This window comes from Amblyraja radiata, chromosome 1, assembly GCF_010909765.2.
Source record: "Amblyraja radiata isolate CabotCenter1 chromosome 1, sAmbRad1.1.pri, whole genome shotgun sequence".
Taxonomy (NCBI): Eukaryota; Metazoa; Chordata; class Chondrichthyes; order Rajiformes; family Rajidae; genus Amblyraja; species Amblyraja radiata.
Genome location: NC_045956.1, coordinates 120,466,413 through 120,488,221, shown reverse-complemented (window position 1 = coordinate 120,488,221; position 21,809 = coordinate 120,466,413). Strand labels below are relative to the sequence as shown.

The window sequence follows — 21,809 nt, the reverse complement described above, 5'->3', positions numbered from 1 at the left end:
ATCTTCACTATGAACAGCAGGGCCTTGGGGATGTTGTTGAGCAGAGGGATCTGGGAGTGTAGGTACAAAGTTCTAAAAGTGGCATCCCGGGTAGATAGGGTGGTCAAAAAGACTCGGTACATTAGCCTTCATCAGTCAGAGTTTTGAGTATAGAAGTTGTAATGTTACAGGTGTACAAGATGTTGGCGCTGCCGCATTTTGAGTATTGTGTTCAGTTTTGGTCACCCTGGTTAAGGAAGGATGTTGTTCAGTTAGAAAGAATGCAGACTATATCCAAGGATGTTGCAAGATTTGAGGGTGAGGTTGGGCAGGCGCAGACTTTATCCCTTGGAGTGCAGGAAGCTGAGAGGTGATCTTATAGAGGTATATAAGATCATGAGATGAATCAATCAGATGAACGCACAGAAGCTTTTACCCAGAGTAGGGGAATCAAGAACCAGAGGACATAGGTTTAACATGAGAGAGGAATGATTTAAAATGAAGCTGAGGGGCAATGTTTTTACGTGGTGGGTACATGGAATGAGCTGCCCAGTTGAAGCAGGTACTATAACAATATTTAAAACATATTTGGACAGGTAATTGGATAGGAAAGGTTTAGTGGGATATGGGCCAAATGCAGCCAGTTGGGACCAGTGCAAAAGGAACATCTTGGTCGGCATAGGCAAGTTGGGATGAAGGTCCTGTTTGTGTGTTAGATTACTATTAATAAAGCATTTATGTCTTAAAGGAACTTATAAAAAATTGTTGGGAATTATTTGATGCAAACGATTTTTATGTTAATGAAGTAGTATGGTGAGGTTGTTCGGCACGGACTTGTAGGGCCGAGATGGCCTGTTTCCGTGCTGTAATTGTTATATGGTTATATGGTTATAAGTTAAACATTAATTGAGCTCAGATGCAATGCAAAAACCCACAAAGAATTCAGCGGTAAACAAAAATGCTGGAGAAACTCAGCGGGTGAGGCAGCATCTGTGGAGCGAAGGAAATAGGCAACGTTTCGGGTCGAAACCCTTCTTCAGACTGGTAGTAGATTTTCCAGCATCTGCAGTTCCTTTAAGTGAAACAAAGAATTCATCGGGTCTGGCAGCATTAGTGGAGGGAACGGGAATCCGTGGCTGTCTATTCCCCCTGCAGATGCTGCCTAACATCGAGTTCCTCCAGCAGTTTATTTCATGTGCAAATGATACAAGAGGCAATCTGTTGAAAAGTTTTGCGTTTTCAGAACTTTGTGTTAAAACATTGTTCTTCAAAGAGCCACAATGAAGTGACTTTACGCTACCGATCAAAAACATCAGCTCCCGTGTTCTAAGGCGTCCCATTCTTACCTCCCGTTTAACGATGTTTTATTACATTCACATTACTTTGCCGGTTGGATATATCAAAATGCGGTAAGAATGAAATTACACATCAGGGAAAAAGAAGCTTCAAGGAGATTTTGGTCTCGCACAGTGAGGGAGACGGAGAGAAGGAACTGGAGGTGAAGAAAAGAGCCGAGGGGGGTAAGAGAAATGAAACAAGCAGCCGAAAGCAAAGATACTGCAGAAGCCGAAAGGAGCAGCGGGCGGTGAGACGAGCCCGGGCCAGGGAGCGGGGAGACGAGCCCGGGAGCGGGGAGATTGCGGGGGAGACGAGCCCGGGCCAGGGAGCGGGGAGACGAGCCCGGGAGCGGGGAGATTGCGGGGGAGACGAGCCCGGGAGTGGGTGGCGGTGGCGGTGAGATGAGCCCGGGTGCGGGCTGCAGGAGGTCGGGGCTGCAGGAGGTCGGGGCTGCAGGAGGTCGGGGCTGCAGGAGGTCGGGGCTGCAGACGGCCGGCTGGGGCTGGGGCTGCCTTGAGGACGCGGTTGAGATGGGCCCGGGTGCGGGGCTGCAGGAGGTCGGGGCTGCCTTGAGGACGCGGTTGAGATGGGCCCGGCTGTGGGTGTGGGGAGCGGCGCTGAGCCCGGGGATTGGGCCCGGTGCACGGCCGAGCTCGACAGACACCAATGCTCCTGTATCGGCTTGTTTAGTGCAAAGATTATAGAGGAGCGCTCCTCTAGTATCCTTGGTTTAGTGTGTGTGCAATGTGCCAAGCACCTGGTGTGTGTGTGTGTGTGTGCACAAGGTGAAGGTGTGCAACTGTTGTCCTCACTTGTGCCTTCTGCGAAAGGGACAAGGTAACCTTTCCTTGACCTAGTTTTGCTCAGCCGTCTTCATGACTGGTGGGATGGTTTTAATCGTGCCTGAGAGCTGTGCTGTGAAACAAATTTATGAGTCTTAGGATGTTAGTAGTTCGATGAAAACTCAGCAGGGTGTTAGGGTTCCCCGCTGACACTTGCGCTTGGATTAACCAGTTAAATGGCTCAAATTTAATATGTTAGAAAAAATGTAGTTGATGTAAATCTGATTTAAAACAGCAACTGTTGGAAATACTCAGCAGGTCAAGCAGCATGAACTATCAACTTTACTGTTCAATTCCTCGACATGTGAACCTACCAAATGGGTGGGAAAGAACTAAAGAGGCTCCTTTTTCTCCAAAGATAGACACAAAATGCTGGAATGACTCAGCGGGCCAGGCAGCATCTCTGTATAGAAGAAATGGGTGGCGTTTCAGATAGAGACTCTTCTTCAGACTGAGCCTAGCTTCTTCACCACCCCTATGTGGCTACTTTTGAGCAATAGACTTGACCTCCAAGTAGGGTTGCCAACTTTCTCACTCCCAAATAAGGGACAAAAAGTGGCGTGCCGCGGCGGTGTGGGTCTGGTGCAGGATGAAGTGACCAAGGGGACTGGTAGATGGTAACAGGGACCTTTTTCAAAAGAGAGAGAGAGAGAGAGAGAGAAAAAAACCCAAAGACCCTGAATAGGTAAACAAATCCAATATATGAACCATATCTTCAGTGTTTACATGAAATGTAACACCAAATTATAACACAGCATAATCTGACGACCAGTCAGACATGAAATAACACCAAATAACCCTATCTGTATGTGCCTATAGAGTAGACATATAATCACTGGAAAAGAGGGAGGGGCCCACCAAGTCTACTTTTTTCCATGGATATTTCTTGCTGCTCTTGACTGATTCAAGCAGTCCTTTGTCCTTTTGCACAGCCAGAGAGGCGTTCTAACGACAAGTCACAGTTCACAGATATTTGAAGTTCATTTTTAATCAGCTCTGTGCTGCATCTGTTTCTTGAGTCTGACCATTTAATGGTCATCAGAGAGAAGATCCTCTCTACAAAGGCATTTGAGCCTGACGCACTGAGGACAAATGAGACAATCCGGAACATGTTGATCAAGTTGGCTTTCCCTATGTTTTGCTACCCACTTCTCACTGGTGGACTTTGTGGTATCCTGTCTGGCTTTCTGTGTTTCTCCTGGCTAGCACAAACTTCATAGAGTTGGTCCATATTGACGGTCTCTGTCATTTAAAGGGCAGCCACCACCTGCCACAGGTCAGTGAAGGAGAGCTCCTCATAGAGGCCGATCGGTTTCAGTTTCATCATTACATTTCTGGTGAGAAATCAAACCACTTGTCAATGTATGTAATGACACAGTCATAGAACTTCACAAAGTCCTGTTGCTGCTTGGACCTTTGTGCTGGCACTTTTTGTCCATCAGCTGCTTGGTCTGGTATCCAAAAAAGCTGTCCTGTTTCCGCTGAAGCATCGTCATTTTGAACTTTCGGACTTCCTCGTAAACATCTGTGATGCAGAGCTTTATTACTTCCAGCTTTTTTACGACTTGGTCAAAAACACACCCTGTATTTTTTACGACTTTGTGGAAACACACCCTGTGCTTTTCTTCATCCTCAAAAATCCTCGTCATGTATGACGTAGGAGCTGGCCAGCTTTGCAGGAGACATTTGACGGCTGGATGAAAGGAGAGCCATCGTGTGCAAACATGACACGGTATTTCACGCCAAATATTGAGAAGTGGCTGTAGACCTTTAGAACAATTGTCTCAATATCCACTGACAGCTGATCTCAGGCTTGCTTGCAGGCGTTAGGAGCTATGTGAGCTGGGCAATTAGCTTTCAGAATGCGATTGTTGGCACTGCTCAATAACTGGTAAACTGAGTGGTGTTTTCCAAAGTTTACATTGGCATTATTAGCTGCATAAGCTGTGACGTGTCTAATATCCAGTTCATACTTTTCCAGACAGCTCATCAGAGCTTGATGTACACCATTTGCAGTTTCATCACTGTCTTCATAAAAGTCAAGTAACTTACACTGCCCTCCATCAGACACAGAGAAATATCTCATGCACACTGGAAACATTTTTCTATCTCCCTTGTTTGAGGCATCGGTGGCAACTAGGAAATCTGTGGGCTCACCTTCTTCGGTCGAGGGCAGATCATTCATAATATCCCGCACAGTTTTTGGTCTAAAAACATTCATTGTAATCATCTCAGCTTTCATTCTTCCCAAGTGTATCTTCGTCACAACATTTGAATCATTAAACAAAGCACCGTTGAGCTTAGCAAGACAGTCGGTGCTGTTGTAGCTGAGTCCGTGTTCGCGATTTTGTCATTTTCCGCAGTGAGATTTCACGAATAATGCACCAATATTGCTTGTAGGTAGTGTGGCCTTCTTGTGCACTTCTGTGGAAGCATGCGGTTAGGTCATTCTCCCTCAATGGCCAATTGAGAATTCCCAATTGAGAATTGAGGCATAAAGTTCAGAAGGCCTTCGTCGAGTCACCGCTGACTGGCTTAACCCACGTCTTTTTGCTTCCCATTGCCTGTCATAGCTGCACAGTCTTCTTTTTTGCAAGTTTATCCGTATTTGCATATGCCAAACCAACCGAACAACACCAGACGTTACTGGAACTTTTTTGTTTTGGCAGGAATTGGCAAAATATAGCGTATAACTGATGCGCATAAGGGGGCCTGTGATTGGATGACAGGTGAATCACTCGTGCATGACGACAACAGCACATGCAACAGACACGCACGCTGCTGTATCAGATCGAGGGTCTGTCTGTAAGCGAGCCCTCTGATGATTACAGAGTAGTAGCAGCGCTCTGGCCCGACAGTCTCCTCGACCCGAGTGGTAGCAGTTTGATTTTTTTTTAAACTCGGGAGAGCTCTTGGGGAAACTCGCATTGTGGGACAGGGGCTTAACTGTCTAAATGTTTCTTAAACACGGCAATAGTACCTGCCTCAACTACCTCCTCCGGCAGCTTGTTCCATACACATGCATCACCCTATGTGTAAACAAAAAGTTATCTCGCAGGTTCCTATTAAATCTTTCCCCCTCACCTTAAACCTATGTCCCCAGTTTCTCGATTTCCCCACTCTCGGCAAGAGACTTTCCGTTTACCCGATCCATTCCTCTCACGATTTTGTACTAATTTTTAGCAAAGTTTAATTTAATACCCCTATTTTTTGAATAACATGCTCAAATTTATGCCTGCCACCTTATGGCAGTGTGCTTGCATGTGGTGCCTAGATTACATTTGATTTATGCGCATTTTTGATTTACGCACACAGTGCCAAAGCCTGACAGGCGGCACCTTGTCAAATGCCTTACTAAAGCCCATGTAGATAACATCTACTACCCTGCCCTCATCAATCTTCTTGGTTGCCTGTGCAAGGTATGTGCAAAGAGGCTTGTTCAGGACTTGCCTATTGTGTAGAAGTACTAACATTGGGCAGAAAACAAAAAGATCTGGGCAATTTAGAACATTCTGAAGGTTCCTAAAGTTTAGAAAATCTTAGAAAATCCTGAGAGTTTGCTACATCCAGAAAATTATATGCATTAACTTTGACCAGGCTTACCACATCCCCAGATATTCTCCATAATGAGTGATGGCATGGTTATGTGAGTAGTTTGTGGCACTGAGCACAAACCTTTCAGCTGAGTAAGTTTAATTGCCTATTGCTCTCCTACTGTTTGTAATTATTAGGAATAATATTAGGTATGTGAATATGATCAATATATTATTTAACAAATGCAAAAAGAGCCATGTGATCATTAATTTGACGGCAGTGGGAACTGGCTAAATGGCATGAAATAGAATTTCAAACTTTAGAGGCGGCAGGAGGGAGAAACAGACAATAATGAAATCAAGGAAAGAGCAGAAGGTAGCTGATCCTTTTTTTATGATACTTGGCTATTTATTGACAGTGGAATATTCTTTGATTCTTTCATAATTTACTGATGATCCAGCTGGTTACCGACCCATCTCCTTTTTGTGTACATCCTACAGCTGTTTGAGTGCCTCCTGCTTGGTGGATTTCTCCATTGGTAGATCCTGTTCTGCCCAGAGAGCAAACTGGCTTTAGACCTGGTAGAAGCTGCGCAGATCAAGTCCTTGCCCTCACTACCAATATAAAGGTTGGCTTGCATCATGCCCTGAAAACTGGTGTTGATCTCGTCGATCTGTCATCAGCTTATGACACCGTGTGGAGACATGGTCTGTTGCTGAAAGCTTCCAGAATCTTGAAGTGCCAAACCACCATGCGTGCCCTCTCATCCATCCTCAGCAACTGTAGATTTAGGGTTTCGCTTGAGAATTAGACCAGCTCCGTCAGGACACTGAATGATGGTCTCCTCCAGGGCTCTATCCTAGCTCCCCTACTCTTCAACATTTATGTGAGTGACATGCCAACTACCTTGTTCAGGAAGTTTACAAATGCAGATGACCTTGCCCTTGCCCACCAGGGAGCTGCCCTTGAGGATATCAGCAGAGTGCTAACCCAAGACTTGAAGGGGATGGAGGAGTACTTCACCTTCTGGCAACTTCGCCCTAACCCATCTAAGACAACTGTCACTGCCTTTCACCTCAGCAATCGGCTCGCCAATGCAAATCTCCGAGTGTCCTTTTGTGGTAAGACGGTGAAGAATGAAGAATTCCCCAAGTACTTCGGAGTTGCCCTGGATCGCACCCTCACCTATCGTGAACACCTGAAAAGGGTGGCTGATAAACTGAAAGCAAGGGTCAACATCATCAGGAAACTTGCAGGCAACAGCTGGGGATCCAATGCACACACCCTCTGTACTGCAAACTCAGCACTAGTCCACTCAACAGCCAAGTTTTGTTCAACAGCTTGGGCTAATTGCTGCCACACCAAACAAGGGTCCTTAACTCTGCAATGCGGTTCATCACAGGGATGCTTAAGTCAACGCTTTTACAATGGCTCCCTGTCCTCTCTCATATCGCCCCTCCCAGCATACGCAGAAGGGAGAGGATGTTGAAAGATTGGTGCACCATCGAGGCTAACCCTGACCTTCCCATCCATACTGACTTGAACAATCTGCTCAACATGCGCCTGAAGTCCCGCACGCCATTCTGATCATCAGTCAAATACCTGGAAGACTTTGACTCCAAGACTGAATGGCGCAGAGACTGGAAAGATGCCAACACCAACAATGGAGAGGTCATCACAGACCCCACAGTGAGACCACTGGGATTTGACCTCCATCGCAAACAATGGCTAACCCTGAACAGAATCCGCACCCTCCATGCAGGAACAGCCCATCACCTGCATCAGTGGTGGATGACAGACAGCCCTGCTTGCGACTGCGGACATCCAGACCAGACCATCCTACACATCGTGAATGACTGCTCACTGAGGCTTTTCCCTGGTGGCATCAAAGCCATCCACCCAGTAACTAATGCCGTCCTGGCCTGGATGTCTACACTTGACCTACAACTTTAGGCTGTGCACGCCATACGCAGGAAGAAGAAGAAGAAGATTCTTTGATTGGCTGGAATATTCAAATGAACATTCATACCACTCCAACAAACTGTTGAAGCTTTGAAAAATTGGTAGACTTGAAATTCAGATAGATGCGTGGGATCATTAATCACCAGGATAAGCCCTTTCCAGGTATTGACATTGGATCATTCCAAATCTCTAAAATGACAACATTTACATGTTGACAAATTTTGACTATTAAGAATCTAACCTTCCTTAGCCTAACTTTACTTTTAACACATCATCTTTTGAATGCTATGAATAGCCAAGTATTTTAGAATCAATGTCATATACAAGAGCTAGCGTTGCTCTGCTTTGTGATTTACTTAATCAGAAGGTTAATGCATTAAGGAATAGAAACATTAAAATTGTAAAATAATTGTTAATATAATGGTAGTTACAGGATTAATTATTCTTATCATCAGCATCAAGAAAATTGAGAATTCATCTGAATTAATGGGCAATTAGGTCCTATATTATAAGACGTAACATAGGACAAAGAACAGCACAAGAACAGGCCCTTCTGTTCCAAGCATGATGCCAAGTTAAACTAATCTCCCTACCTCCATTCCCTGCATATCCACGTGCCTATTAGAAATCCTCTTAAATGCCACTATTGTGTCTGCTTCCATCACCATCCATGTCAGCATGTCCCAGTCACGCTGCACTCTGTGTAAAGAATCTTGCCCCACACATCTCCCCCAGTTCGTCTGCAAACTGACAATGGAAGACAATTCACCAGCCACGCATTTAAACACTTTGCCAACCAATGGAACGCTCGCTCCCACCTGGCCAAGTCAGATGTTTATCTAGACCTTTTAAACCTTAGAAACATCTCCAGAGATGAGGTCCTGGGCTCACCAGCTCAACGCCTGATGTCCCATCAACACCACCTCCGATCCTTCAGCAACAGCTGATGCCACAGGTGCTTAAGCCAGCCGCGGTCCAGAAGCGCATTCAGGAGAAACACAACATTCAGAAGCGTTCTTATGACAAGTCCAGTAAACCACTGAAGCCGCTACTGCAGGGCCAAGTCATCCGTTTGCAGACTACCATGGGACATTCCCGTCTGGGTTTCGTTGTCGGCCCGTCTAAGGAACCTCGCTCCTACCTTGTCAACGCCGATGGTGCCCTGTACAGACGGAGCCGCCAACACTTGCTGCTTGTAAAAGAATCGCGTCCACATCCAGCCGATACCTTTGCTCCACCCCTGCTGTTTAAACCCTCTGCTGCTCCTGCTACCACTAGTCCCAGAGTGCGCTCTCCGCCAGGGACGGCAATCCCGTCTAACAACATTACCTGTACCGCATGCTCACCCCACCGGTCGCCTCAAGTGTCCCCAGCTGCTTTCTCCTTTCCGGGTTCACTGCCTCCCTCCCCCACTAACTTTTCTTGTACGGAGGGAGAGGGGTTTGTCCGTAAGTGTTCGGGTCGTATTAGTAGACCGCCTGACAGATACGGCGAGTATGTTTAAATCCATGTGTTTAACCTTTGCCTAACTATCTCTACTCTTTATGGGGAAGGATGTAGATTGGTTATTGCATGTGAACCAATCAGAGTAGTGTAGCATCATTTACCCCACCTTAATGTATGCTTTATATTAACACCCACTTCCTACATTAAGTAGTCTTGGAAGCGGTAGTGATGAACTAACACCCTGCTGTACCGCTCTGCTATATGTTATAGTTAAAGATGACTTCAACACTAGATCCGTGGTCTGTCAATCATTTCCCTCTCTGATCTTGAAGCTCTGCCTTCTAGGCTATGACATTTTCATCATGAGAAAAAAGATTCTGTCTTTTTCTATCTACCTACCCTATCTATGCATCTCATAATTTGATGTACTTCTCTTGGGTCTCTCCTCAAACTCCGACGTGCCAGAGTAACCAATCCAAGTTTGCCCAACCTCCTCATATAGCTACATCCTCCAATCCAGGCAGCATTCTGGTAAACCACTTCTACACCCTCGCCAAACCCTCTACATTCTTCCTCTAATTGGGTGACCAGAACTGCACGCAATACGCCAAATAAGGGTTAACCAAAGTTTGATAAAGCTGTAACATGACAACTTGACTCTTCCAATCAATACCTTGACCAATGAAGGCAAGTATACCACGGATTGCCTTTATCACCTACTTATACCTGTTGCTACTTTCAGGTAGTTATGGACCAAGAAATCAAGATCCCTCGGTACATCAATGCTATTAAGCGTCTTGCCATTAATTGAACACTTTCTCCTTAAATTTGACCTACCAAAGTTCAACACCTCACAATAGCTTGGATTATACTCCATCTGCCATTACTCTGCCCGTATCTGTAACTGATCCAAATTCCGTTGGAAGCAAGCTCTTAAGCCAGCATGTCAAGAAAAGCTGAATATTCGTGCATGGAAAGGAATTGATAGGATCGGGAGCTCATTTTTAAGCAAAGAATTTGAAAAGGCCATGCGGTTGGCTGCACATTAGCCTGTTGATAATCTGTTTTGGGGTGTTGATTCTTGGCACAAAGGGAAAGGAGGCAAAATGCCTGTTTAATAGAAACATAAAGAGTAAAGTATAAAAGGAATAATACTAGCGAGCAATACATACAACATAACTTTGGCATATTTATAACAGATGTTCTTTTCACAAAGCATACTAGGTCCATGAGATGTCAAATCTTATTTCAGAACATGGAGTTCAAGCAAAGAAAACTAAATTTGCTATTTTTATGCAAAGCCTGCCAGACTCTATTTTCATTTTTGATTTGACATTTATTTAATTGGAAGTGGATGAAATGAATTCATGTAGAAATAAATAGCAATTAAAAGAACACAAGTGCATAATTTTAGAAATGAACAGCAGGTCTATGTGCATTCAGAAATAGGCAAGAAATGCTTTGAATATAAAGTAATAACACAACTTGAGAGTTGCCTGCATTTTGCAGTCAATTAGCCACTTGCATCAAGGATAGCTGCCCACTAACATCGAGCAGCGTTGTATCATGGAAGTTCCCTCTTCACGGTTAATTGCTGTAATTTTCCAGTTTCATGAGTTTATTTGCATTCAGAAGCTATGATGTCTTCAAGCTGTTCAACATGCCAAAACTGAAAAATGGGTGAAATAGATTTCCCCCCCGTCATTCTTCTAAACTATAGCAAGTACAGGTTCAGTGCTGTCAAACGTTCATCCGATGTTAACCCACTCATTCCTGGGTATTTCTTGTAAACCTCCTCTGGACACTCCAGAACCAGCACATCCTTCCTCGGATATGGTGCCCAAAATTGCTCACAATATTGCAAAAGTGGCATTACATCCCTGTTATTGTATCCTAGCCCTCTTGAAATAAATGTTAGCATTATGTATGCCTTCTTTACTACCGATTCGACTAGCAGATGAACTTTTTGGGAATCCTGCTCCAGCACTCCCAAATCCCTATGCATCTCCGATTTCTGAATTCTCTCCCCATTTAGAAAATAGTCAACACCTTTATTCCTACAACCAAAATGTATGACTCCATAGTTTGCTACACTATATTCCATCTGCCACTTCTCTGCCCACTTTCCCTACCTGTCCAAGTCCTTCTGCAGAGTTCCTACTTTCTCTACACTACCTGCTCCTCCACCTATTTTCGTATCATCCGCTAACGTGGCCACAAAGCCTTCAATCCCCTCATCCAAAGCATTAATATACAACGTGAATATACAAGCGGCCCCAGCACCAACCCCTGCGGAACTCCACTAGTCATTGGCGGCCAACCCTTTATTGCCACTCTTTGCCTTCTGCTATCCAGCCTACCTGCTATCAATGCTAGTATTGAGGTGAGTGACCAATGAGCAATTAATCAGTTTTAGTAGCGATGGTTGATGTTACTAGGGCACTGTAGATTAACCTGTATTAATCCATGCCATTTATAATCTCCACTACACATATAATGCATGCCACCCATTACATGGTATAACGGTACTATACTAACGCTGACGGCCAGCTGGCATAACATATGCTGTGCTTCATGAGCACGGCTGTGTAACTTAAATGCTCTGTATTTCTGAATGGAAGAAAGACCCATGTTTTACCACGTATGTCGTAGTGGAACATTAACAAACAGGCACTATCAGTTCAGACTGCAGTTTCTTATAACAATTGTTTAAAAATATATAGAACAGGTATGTTTAAAAATATATAGAACAGGTAAGATTTAGCAGGCATCATTCCTTTAAAACATTTTTAGCAATAGAGAAAGTTGCATTTAAATCAGGCCTTTCTTCAGAAACATGTTTAAACGTTTAAATCAGGCCTTCCTTCAGACGTCGTTGCATTTCTTGTGAATCATTATTATTTTTTTAAATTCTCAGATGAACCTGTAAGAAAAATGTTGCTGCTATAAACATGTGGCATATTTTACAAAAGGAAAGGCAGACTCTAAATTGGGCTCGGCCTCATTTCTCACTCACTCTTTTTTTCCCAAGGTTCACAAACAGAAGGCCTCATCTTGTCTTGTATCACCAATGGATGTCACCAGATCGATGTGTGTTCTCACACATTTTTATTTAAGTTAGCGCAGGCAGCATTGAAAACTTAAAATAAGAGTCTGCGTAAGATACTGTTGGCTGCCTTCTTCGCATGAGAATGACAGAACCGTGCACACAAGTTAATTGCAGCACTCTTTTTCCACCAATGAAATATTGGACGAATGCCATCTGGCAGGCATATGCATTATCACTAACAATTAGTTCATTATCTGAGGCTTAGAAAAGAAGTGGATTATAAAGGGGGAAAGCATTTTTTAACTTTATTTTGTGTGTAATTATTTTTTAGATTGTTAATCATTTTTGATAACTTATATGTTACTTATATCACTTAAAAAAGTTTTGAATGTCTCTAAATATTTAAATAATCTAATGGAGTTTAATTAAATGACTGTGAGGTGTTGCTTTTTCTGAAGTTAAACCAGGACAGGGCCTTCACAATGGGATCCTGGGGAATGTTATAGATCAACGAGCACATACATAATCCCCTGAAAGTGGAGTCCCAGGTAGATGGAGTGGTGAAGAAAGCTCTTGGCATGCTGACTTTCGTCTGATAGGGAATTATGTATACAGGTTGGGACGTTATGTTATAGTTCTACAAGATCTCCAGGGTAGTTATCTCTGGTTTGCTGCCAGTACCTCATGCTAGTGAGGGTAGGAACAGACAGATAGGGGAGCTGAATGTGTGGCTGAGGAGTTGGTGCAAGGGGCAGGGATTTAGTTCTCTCCGTCATTGGGATCTCTTCTGGGCCAGGGGTGACCTGTACAAAAGGGACAAGTTGCACCTTAACTGGAGGTTAAGGGACCAACATTCTGGCTGGCAGGTCTGCTAGAGCTGCACGGATGGGTTTAAACTGAATAGTGGGGGGGTGGAGTCAACAACGTGGAAGCATATGCTACCGTTAAAGGGAAAGAGAGTGCAGGGAAGGTCACGGAAGTCTCCAGAAATAACAGGACAGAAAGTTTAAAAAGGGAGAAGAGAGTAAGGTCAGGTAAAATCGGGATGGTTGAGAGAGAGAGGAGGGTTGGTCAACACCGAATTGAAGGTATTATATTTGAATGCATGTAGCAGAAGGAACAAAGTGGATGAGCTTGTAGCACAATTGGAAATTGGCAGATATGATGTTGTAGGCATTACGGTTGCAAGGGATTCAGGGTTATACATCCTATCAGAAAGACAGAAAGGTGTGGGGTAGCTCTGTTGGTTAGGAATTAACTTCAGTCTTTAACGAGGGGTGACATGGGGTCGGAAGATGTAGAGTCATTGTGGATAGAGCTAAGAAATCAGAAGGGTAAAAATACTCTAATGGGAGTTATTTACAGGCCCCCAAACAGTAGCCAGGATTAGGGTACAAGTTATAGGGTACAGGAGACAAAATTGGCATGTAAAAAAGCCAATGCTACGGTGGTCATGTATACCATTTCAATATACAGGTAGACTGGGAAAATCAGGTTGGTAATGGACCCCGAGAAAGGGAATTTTTCTAGTGCCTCTGAGATGGATTCTTAGAGCAGCTTGTGGTGGATCCTACCAAGGAAAAGGCAATTTTGGATTTAGTGTTATGTAATGGACCGGATTTGATAAGGGAACTCAAGGTAAAGGAAGCACTAGGATGTTGCGACCACAACATAATATGTTTTAATTTACAATTTGAGAGGGAGAAGGTGAAATTAGGTGTCGGTATTGCAGCTGAGCAAAGGGGATTGAGGGAGGAACTGCCAAAGTTGACTGGAAAGGGCACATAACAGGGGTGATGGTGGAACAGCAATGGCAGGTATTTCTGGAAATAATCCGGAAGACGCAGGATCTTTTCATTCCAAAGAGGAAGAAAGATTCTAGGGGGACAACGAGGCGACGTGGCTGACAAGGGGAGTCAAGGACAGTATAAAACTAAAAGAGAAGGCGTATAACATAGCAAAGATTAGCGGGAAGCCAGAGGACTGGGAAGCTTTTAAAGAACAACAGAAGGTAACTAAAAAGGCAATACGGGGAGAAAAGATGAAATACGAAGGTAAGCTAGCCAATAATATAAAAGAGGATAGCAAGTGTTTATTCAGTTATATATAGAGTTAGAAAGAGGCAAGAGAGGAAGTTGGACCACTGGAGAATGATGCAGGAGAAGTGATAATGGGGAATAAAGAAATGGCAGTCGAGTTGAATACATTTTTTGCATCAGTCTTCACAGTGGAAGACACCAGTAACGTGCCTGAAATTCAAGAGAGTCAGGGGGTGGAAGTTAGTGGAGTGGCTATTACTAGGAAGAAGGTGCTTGGGAAGCTGAAAGGGGTGAAGGTGGATAAGTCACCTGGATCAGATGGACTGCACCCTAGTGTTCTGAAAGAGGTGGCTTTAGAGATTGTGGAAGCATTGACAATGATATTTCAATAATCACTAGAGATAGGATAGGTCCCAGATGATTGGAAAATTGCCAATATTACCCCGCTGCACAAGAAGGGAGCAAAGCAGAATAGTGGGAACTAGTAGCCGGTTAGTCTCTTTGGTGATTGATAAGATTTTAGAGTCCATTAGAAAGGATGAGGATACAGAGTACTTAGAAGTTCACGATAAAATAGGCCAAAGTCAGCATGGCTTTGTGAAGGGGAGGTCTTGCTTGACAATTTTGCTGGAATTCTTTGAAGAAGTAAATAGGACAGACAAAGGAGAGTCATAGATGGCGTTTACTTAGATTTTAAGAAAACCTTTGATAAGGTGCCACATGTGAAGCTGCTAAGGAAGATGAGAGCCCGTGGTATCAAAGGGCAGGTACTAGCATTGATAGCAGGTTGGCTGGATGGCAGAAGACAAAGAGTGGCAATAAAGGGGGCATTTTCTGGTTGGTTGCCAGTGACTAGTGGAGTTCCGCAGGGGTCGGTGCTGAGGGCGCTATTCTTCACTTTGTATATTAATGATTTGGACGAGGGGATTGAAGGCTGTGTGGCTAAGTTTGCGGTTGATACGGAAATAGGTGGAAGGGCAGGTGGAGTAGAGAAAGCAGGGACTTTGCAGAACGACTTGGAGATTGTACATCGAGCCATCCGTAGCGGCGACTGTGGAGGGTTCATGGCCCCGACCATGGATGAACAAAGGAGGAGGACCGACAAAGTTACTGCCTTCCACCACAGTGAAGAATGTTGATTCCACTGTGGTGGATGTTCAAGTTATATTCTATTGTGTATTGTGCTCTTTTGTTTGTATGGCTGCATGGTAAATCAAATTCCACTGCACCTCAATTGGTGCTTGTGGCAATAAATGTGAACTTGAACTTGAACTTGAGAGGTTGGGAGAGTGGGCAGATTTAACGTAGTGTAGCAAAGTGTGGAGTAGGAGGAATAAAGGCATCAACTATTTTCTAAATCGAGAAAGAATCCAGGAATCGGAGTTGCAAAGGGACATGGGAGTGCTGGTGCAGGATTCCCAAAAAGTTAATCTGCAAGTCGAATCGGTAGCATTTTGTAGTTATGTAGCTGCTACAGTTGAGTTTCTGGTAAAATGGTCTCAGACATGGTCATGCTCAATGAATGCCATGGGTACAGCGCCCTCCATAATGTTTGGGACAAAGACCCATCATTTATTTATTTGCCTCTGTACTCCACAATTTGAGATATGTAATTTTTAAAAATCACATGTGATTAAAGTGCATATTGTCAAGTGGTATTATGCCCTGGGCATGTATGGCTGCTGAAGGTACTGGCTCACTTATCTTCATTGATGATACAACTGCTGATGGTAGTAGCATAATGAATTCTGAAGTGTATAGACACATCCATCCCATCTGCTCAAGTTCAAACAAATGCCTCAAAACTCATTGGCCGGCGGTTCATTCTACAGCAAGACAATGATCCCAAACATACAGCTAAAACAACAAAGGAGTTTTTCAAAGCTAAAAAATGTTAAATTCTTGAGTGGCCATGTCAATCACCCGATCTGAACCCAATTGAGCATGCCTTTTATCTGCTGAAGGGGACTAGCCCCCAAAACAAGCAAAAGTTAAAGATGGCTGCAATACAGGCCTGGCAGAGCATCACCAGAAAAGATACCCAGCAACTGGTGATGTCCATGAATCGCAGACCAACAGTCATTGCATGCAAAGGATAGGCAACAACATACTTAACATGACTACTTTCATTTACATGGCATTGCTGTGTCCCAAACATTATGTTGCCTTGAAATGGGGCAACTATGTATAAACACTGCTGTAATTTCTACATGGTGAAACCCAAATGTATAAAAATAGCCTTTATTAAAATCTGACAATATGCACTTTAACCACATGTGATTTTTTTTCTATTACATATCTCAACTTGTGGAGAACAGAGGCAAATAAATAAACGATGGGTCTTTGTCCCAAACATTATGCAGGGCACTGTTCGTGGTCTGCCTCACTCTTATCAACTTATCAACCAAATTGACTGTCATTTAGATCTGAGAGACACAAGATATTGCAGATGCTTGAATCTTGTGCAAAAATCAAAGTGCTGGTGGAAATCAACGGGCCAGGTTGCAGCTACAGAGGGAATGAATAGATGCCATTGCAGGTATGAAGAAGGTTTCCGACCTGAAATACGTCTGTCCATTCCCTCCAGATGTAAAGCATTCATTTCAAACTAGAACAGAGGAACGATCCCTTCGGCTCACATTGAGAGAGACGTTTTAGGGTGACAACTTCATTGGGATAGTAGAAGCCCTGCCAATGTGTAGACAATGCCATTGAATTCCAGGAGGCTTTTGATTTTGTAAAATAGACTCTCTGGACCCAGATCAGGGTGCTGTCTCTAGGTAACAGGAGATTAGTCCTAATTATGCAAAAAACAAAGCTTGCTGTTATTTATATGGACATCAGATGAAAACATCTTTCTATTGTATAATTGTATACAATTAAACGTAGAATTTTGCCATCTCTAATACTTCCAATGATGCCTCCACCTAACATATCTTTCGTTCCCTTCAGCTTACAGTTTGTGAAAGGACCGTTCCTTGAATAACAAACTGACGACGACTTCTGATAGTTTCAAATGCAATGACAGGAAATGCAACACCTGCAATTTTACCTTCTTGCGTCTCACCATCCGAATCCCCAAATAAAAATGTCAGGTAAACCAGTGACCTACTTGCACTTTCCAATTTAGTATACTTCATTTGTTACTCATGATGTGGTCTTTTCGTCATTAGACACGGGTGATGGGCCAGAAGACTGGAGGGTGGCTAATGTTGTGCCTCTATTGAAGAAAGGCTGCAAGGAGAATCCTGGGAACTACAGACCAGTGACCCTAACATCTGTGGTAGGCGAGTTACTGTAGAGGATTCTGAGGTTTTAGAGATACATGCATTTGGACAGCAGGGACTGATTTGGGATAGTCAACGTGGGTTTATAAGTGGATGATCATGTCTTACGAAGTTGATTGAGATTTTGAAGAGATAACCGAAAATGTTGATGAGGCCAAGGTCATAGACATTGCATTTATGGACTTCAGCAAGGAAGTTCAATAAGGTTCCGCATGGTAGGCTGCTCTGGAAGGTTAGATCGCATGGGATTCAGGTAGAGCTAGCCAAGTGGAAACAGAATGGATTCATGGATTGAAGCGGTGGGTAATGGTTGAAGGATGTTTTTCAGACTGTGACGTGCTGTGCCTTGGGGATCGGTGCTGGGCCCAGTGCTGTTTGTGGTTTATATCAATGATTTGGATGAGAATGTACAAGGCATGATTAGTAAGTTTGCAGATGACACCAAAGTGGGTGGTATAGTAGATAGTGAAGATAGTTACAAAAAAATCACTGCAGGATCTTGATCAGCTGGGCAAGTAGGCTGGGGAATGGTTAATGAGGTTTAATGCAGATAAGTGCAAGGTGCAGCATTTTGGGAAGTTAAACCAGTGCCGGCCCTTCACAGTGAATGGCAGGAACTTGGGGAGGGTTGACCAGAGGGATTTGGGAGTACAGATACATAGTTCCCTGAAAGTGTAGTCACAGTTAGATATGGTGGTCAAGATGGCTTTTGACACATTCATCCTCATCAGTCAGGGTGGTGACTATAAAAATTGGTATTTTATGTTACAGTTGCACAAGATGTTTGTGTGGTTGCATATGGAGAGATCTGTTCAGTTCTGGTCACCATGCTACAGGAAGGATGCCATTAAGCTGGATATGAGATCGGTTAGGACTTGAGGGGCTGAGAGGTTGGGCAGGCTAGGATATTATTCCTTCGAGCGCAGGAGGCTGAGGGAATGTCTTATAACCATATAACCATATAACAATTACAGCACGGAAACAGGCCATCTCGGCCCTTCAAGTCCGTGCCGAACACTTATTTTCCCCTAGTCCCATCTACCTGCACTCAGACCATAACCCTCCATTCCTATCCCGTCCATATACCTATCCAATGTATTTTTAAATGATAAAATCGAACCTGCCTCCACTACTTCCACTGGAAGCTCATTCCACACAGCTACCACTCTCTGAGTAAAGAAGTTCCCCCTCATGTTACCCCTAAACTTCTGTCCCTTAATTCTCAAGTCAATGGAGGTGTACAAAATCGTGAGGGGAATAGATAGGGTGAGTGCACAGAGTATTCAGGCACAGAAATGTTAAGGAGTATCCTTAAATGTTAAGGTAGTCCTTCAGATTATCATGCTCTGATATAAACTTGGACGAAACAGCTGAACCCGAGCGGTGATGTAAAATATAGTACTCCTATTTGATCATTGTTGCATAAGGATTCCTGATAAAATCAAAAATTGATGGTACTCAAGGAAAATTTCCAGACAATGACCAAATAATCATTCACAGCAAGAAAAATGTTAACAACATATCCTTGCTCTTTAACACATTACTATCACTAAGTCTCTCTCGCCAATACCATTCTGGGCAAACTATTGATGAGGAACTCAAATGGACCAGCCACATAAATATTGTGCTACAAGAACAGATTGGAGAAGGAGTATCCTGTGGTAACAATCAACCTCCTGACATCCCAATGCCTTTCCACTATCTCTAAATAACTCAAAAGCTGTTATTGGGAATGAAAAAGTACTGCAACCGAACACGTATGTGCACGGTGCACGTTCTTAACTCAAATATTAATTCATAATAAAGATGAATTCATGACTGAAAATTGTTATTTACGAATTCATCTTTATTATGAATTAATATTTTATTAAAATTGTTATTTTCATGAACAGATAAATATTGTGAATAAAGTTCTGAAATATATGACGTGTTGTGTGTGTATTGAAGTGTTATAGCAAAGCCTGTGGGTGTATCTGAGTTGAAGATGTTCCATGTTTGTGACAAAGTTTCAAGATTGATTATAACCGAGCTTATTCTTGATGTTACTTTTTTTTTAATTGCATCGCTTTAAATAATGCCCTCCCTGCTGATTTTTGACTACAATAATATTTAATGAATAAGGAAAATGTTAACAGGAGCAAATCTCTTAAATATCACCTCATAAGATGCTTCATGAATGGTTAGTTTCATTGTTAATCATACATTTTCTGCAAGAAATTAGTTACAAATTTACTAAGTTGTAATTTGCAATTTTAGCTGATCTTATTGGTACTGTGAACATAAATTCTAATGACATGATAAAAAAATAAATTTTCAGACACTTCAAATTTAAATGTTTCACCAAAATTAGTGTTATGATTTGGTTTAATACAACTTTAATTTCTCATATATAGAAACATAGAAACATAGAAAATAGGTGCAGGAGTAGGCCATTCGGCCCTTCGAGCCTGCACCGCCATTCAATATGATCATGGCTGATCATCCAACTCAGTATCCTGTACCTACCTTCTCTCCATACCCCCTGATCCCTTTTGCCACAAGGGCAGAATGTTCAATTTAAGCTTTGCCTTTTAATTATTTCTGATGACCTATTTGTAATTATTTCATGCTCATTATCTCCCAGGCATATGATGATCCGCTTAGAATTCATAAATGGAAGGTATTCTACGATGCTGGAAATGTCGAAGATTGGTATTGGATGCTGGTAGTTTGTCCATTTCACAAGGGATAGAGCCATCCAAAACACAGGTACAATTCATCTTTAGTAACATAAATGCCACGTATCATTAGCTGGCAATAAATATATCTCTCGAAATTTAGCTTTGAGATTTTACGTGATTTTGTTTTGACTGACTTGGAGGCCTGTGAATGTTCAGCTGTTCATTTCATTCAAAACTAAAATGAGTAGAAGTTTGAATACTACAGGAATCAAAAATATATCGAGATAGATAAAGTAAATGAAGATGAGGTGAGATAACAGCCTTGATCTTGTTGAATACATTCAAATCAATTCATCACCGTTGACAACATTAGCGACACAGTGGTGCTGGTCTCCAACGGGATCGGTGACGGACGCACCACACGTCTCTGTCCTCCGTTGCTGGAAGTATATGATTTTGGTGTGTGTGCTTTATCATCATTCCTTACAATGCTATGTACGACAGTGATTGCAACTTCTACTGAAGTGTGGATGCCCATTGGCTCGCTAGAAGCTCATCCGCCCTTTGACAGGTCTTGTTTTTGGTCCTGCTGGGGGTCCACAGCCCCCTCCTCACCTGGCAAACCAAGTGGGGGTTACGGTTTAGTCGCCTACTATCCGACCATGGAGCAGGTAGCACGGGATTACATGGTACCCATGGCAGGGGGGAACTCCCCCCGACCTGTCGAATACAGTTGTAGGATTAAAGGGCTACATGCGCTTCGCTTGCTCCCATTTCTTATGAAGTTGTGTGGATGGAAGGATTATTAGTAGGGAAGCAATTTTTGTGCTAGTAATCATAATTAAATTACATTTAGCATAGTTATTTAAGAAGACAATGATGGGATAAGAGAGAAGGTTTTAAATTGGGGTAAGCGCAATTTTATGCAGGTGAGAATTGCTTTAACAAAAGTGGACTTGTAACAAACACTTAAAGGCAAATTATTCTTGAAGTAATAGGCGACATTTAAGAGGACAATTCAAGAGCTGCCTGGCTGACAAAGTACATACAAAGTAAGATAAGATCAAAATGGGAAAGTATGTGTCAGATGTTAAGAACATTTTGCACCAGAAAACCTGGAAGAATATAAAAAACTGTAGGAATGGAACTACATGAAAATATACGGGCAACAGATCAAAGAATAGCCAAAGAACAAGGGGATAACTAAGGAATGCGTGGCCTTAACAGGGATTCAATCTAAAGAGGTGGACGATATGGGTAATCTTCTAAATGAACTTTTTGTGCCTTCGTCGCAGAAAAAGAGGGATGTTGCCGAGGAATACGATCTTGCAGTCCTGGGCCTCCTCCATTGCCAGAGTGAGGCCCAGTGCAAATTGGAGGAACAGCACCTCATATTTCGCTTGGGTAGTTTACACCCCAGCGGTATGAACATTGACTTTTCCAATTTCAGGTAGTCCTTGATTTCTCCCTCCTTCCCCTCCCCTTCCCACAAGTTTACTGTCTCCGCCTTTTCCTTTCTTTTTCCCGCCCTGACATCAGTCTGAAGAAGGGTCTCGACCTGAAACATCGCCTATTCCTTCGTTCCATACATGCTGCCTCACCTGCTGAGTTGCCTCCAGCATTTTTGTCGACCTTATGTAAAATATGAGGTAAGACAAGCAAGATAAAAGAGG

The 21,809-nt window shown here is 43.1% G+C and overlaps 1 protein-coding gene across 2 annotated transcripts in view; it reads left to right on the top strand.

The window, feature by feature from the left end:
• Positions 1-1,089: 1,089 nt before the first annotated feature.
• rnf180 (ring finger protein 180) overlaps positions 1,090-21,809 on the top strand; it is a 134,331-nt gene continuing 113,611 nt past the window's right edge. The window contains exons 1-4 of one of the 2 annotated variants that reach the window (XM_033029949.1): positions 1,090-1,499; positions 17,142-17,284; positions 17,363-17,472; positions 20,100-20,224. In XM_033029949.1, coding sequence (XP_032885840.1) covers positions 20,129-20,224 — 96 coding nt within the window. In that variant the 5' untranslated portion in view covers positions 1,090-1,499; positions 17,142-17,284; positions 17,363-17,472; positions 20,100-20,128. The remainder of the gene's footprint in view (positions 1,500-17,141; positions 17,285-17,362; positions 17,473-20,099; positions 20,225-21,809) is intronic. The other variant, XM_033029939.1, reaches the window with a different exon arrangement.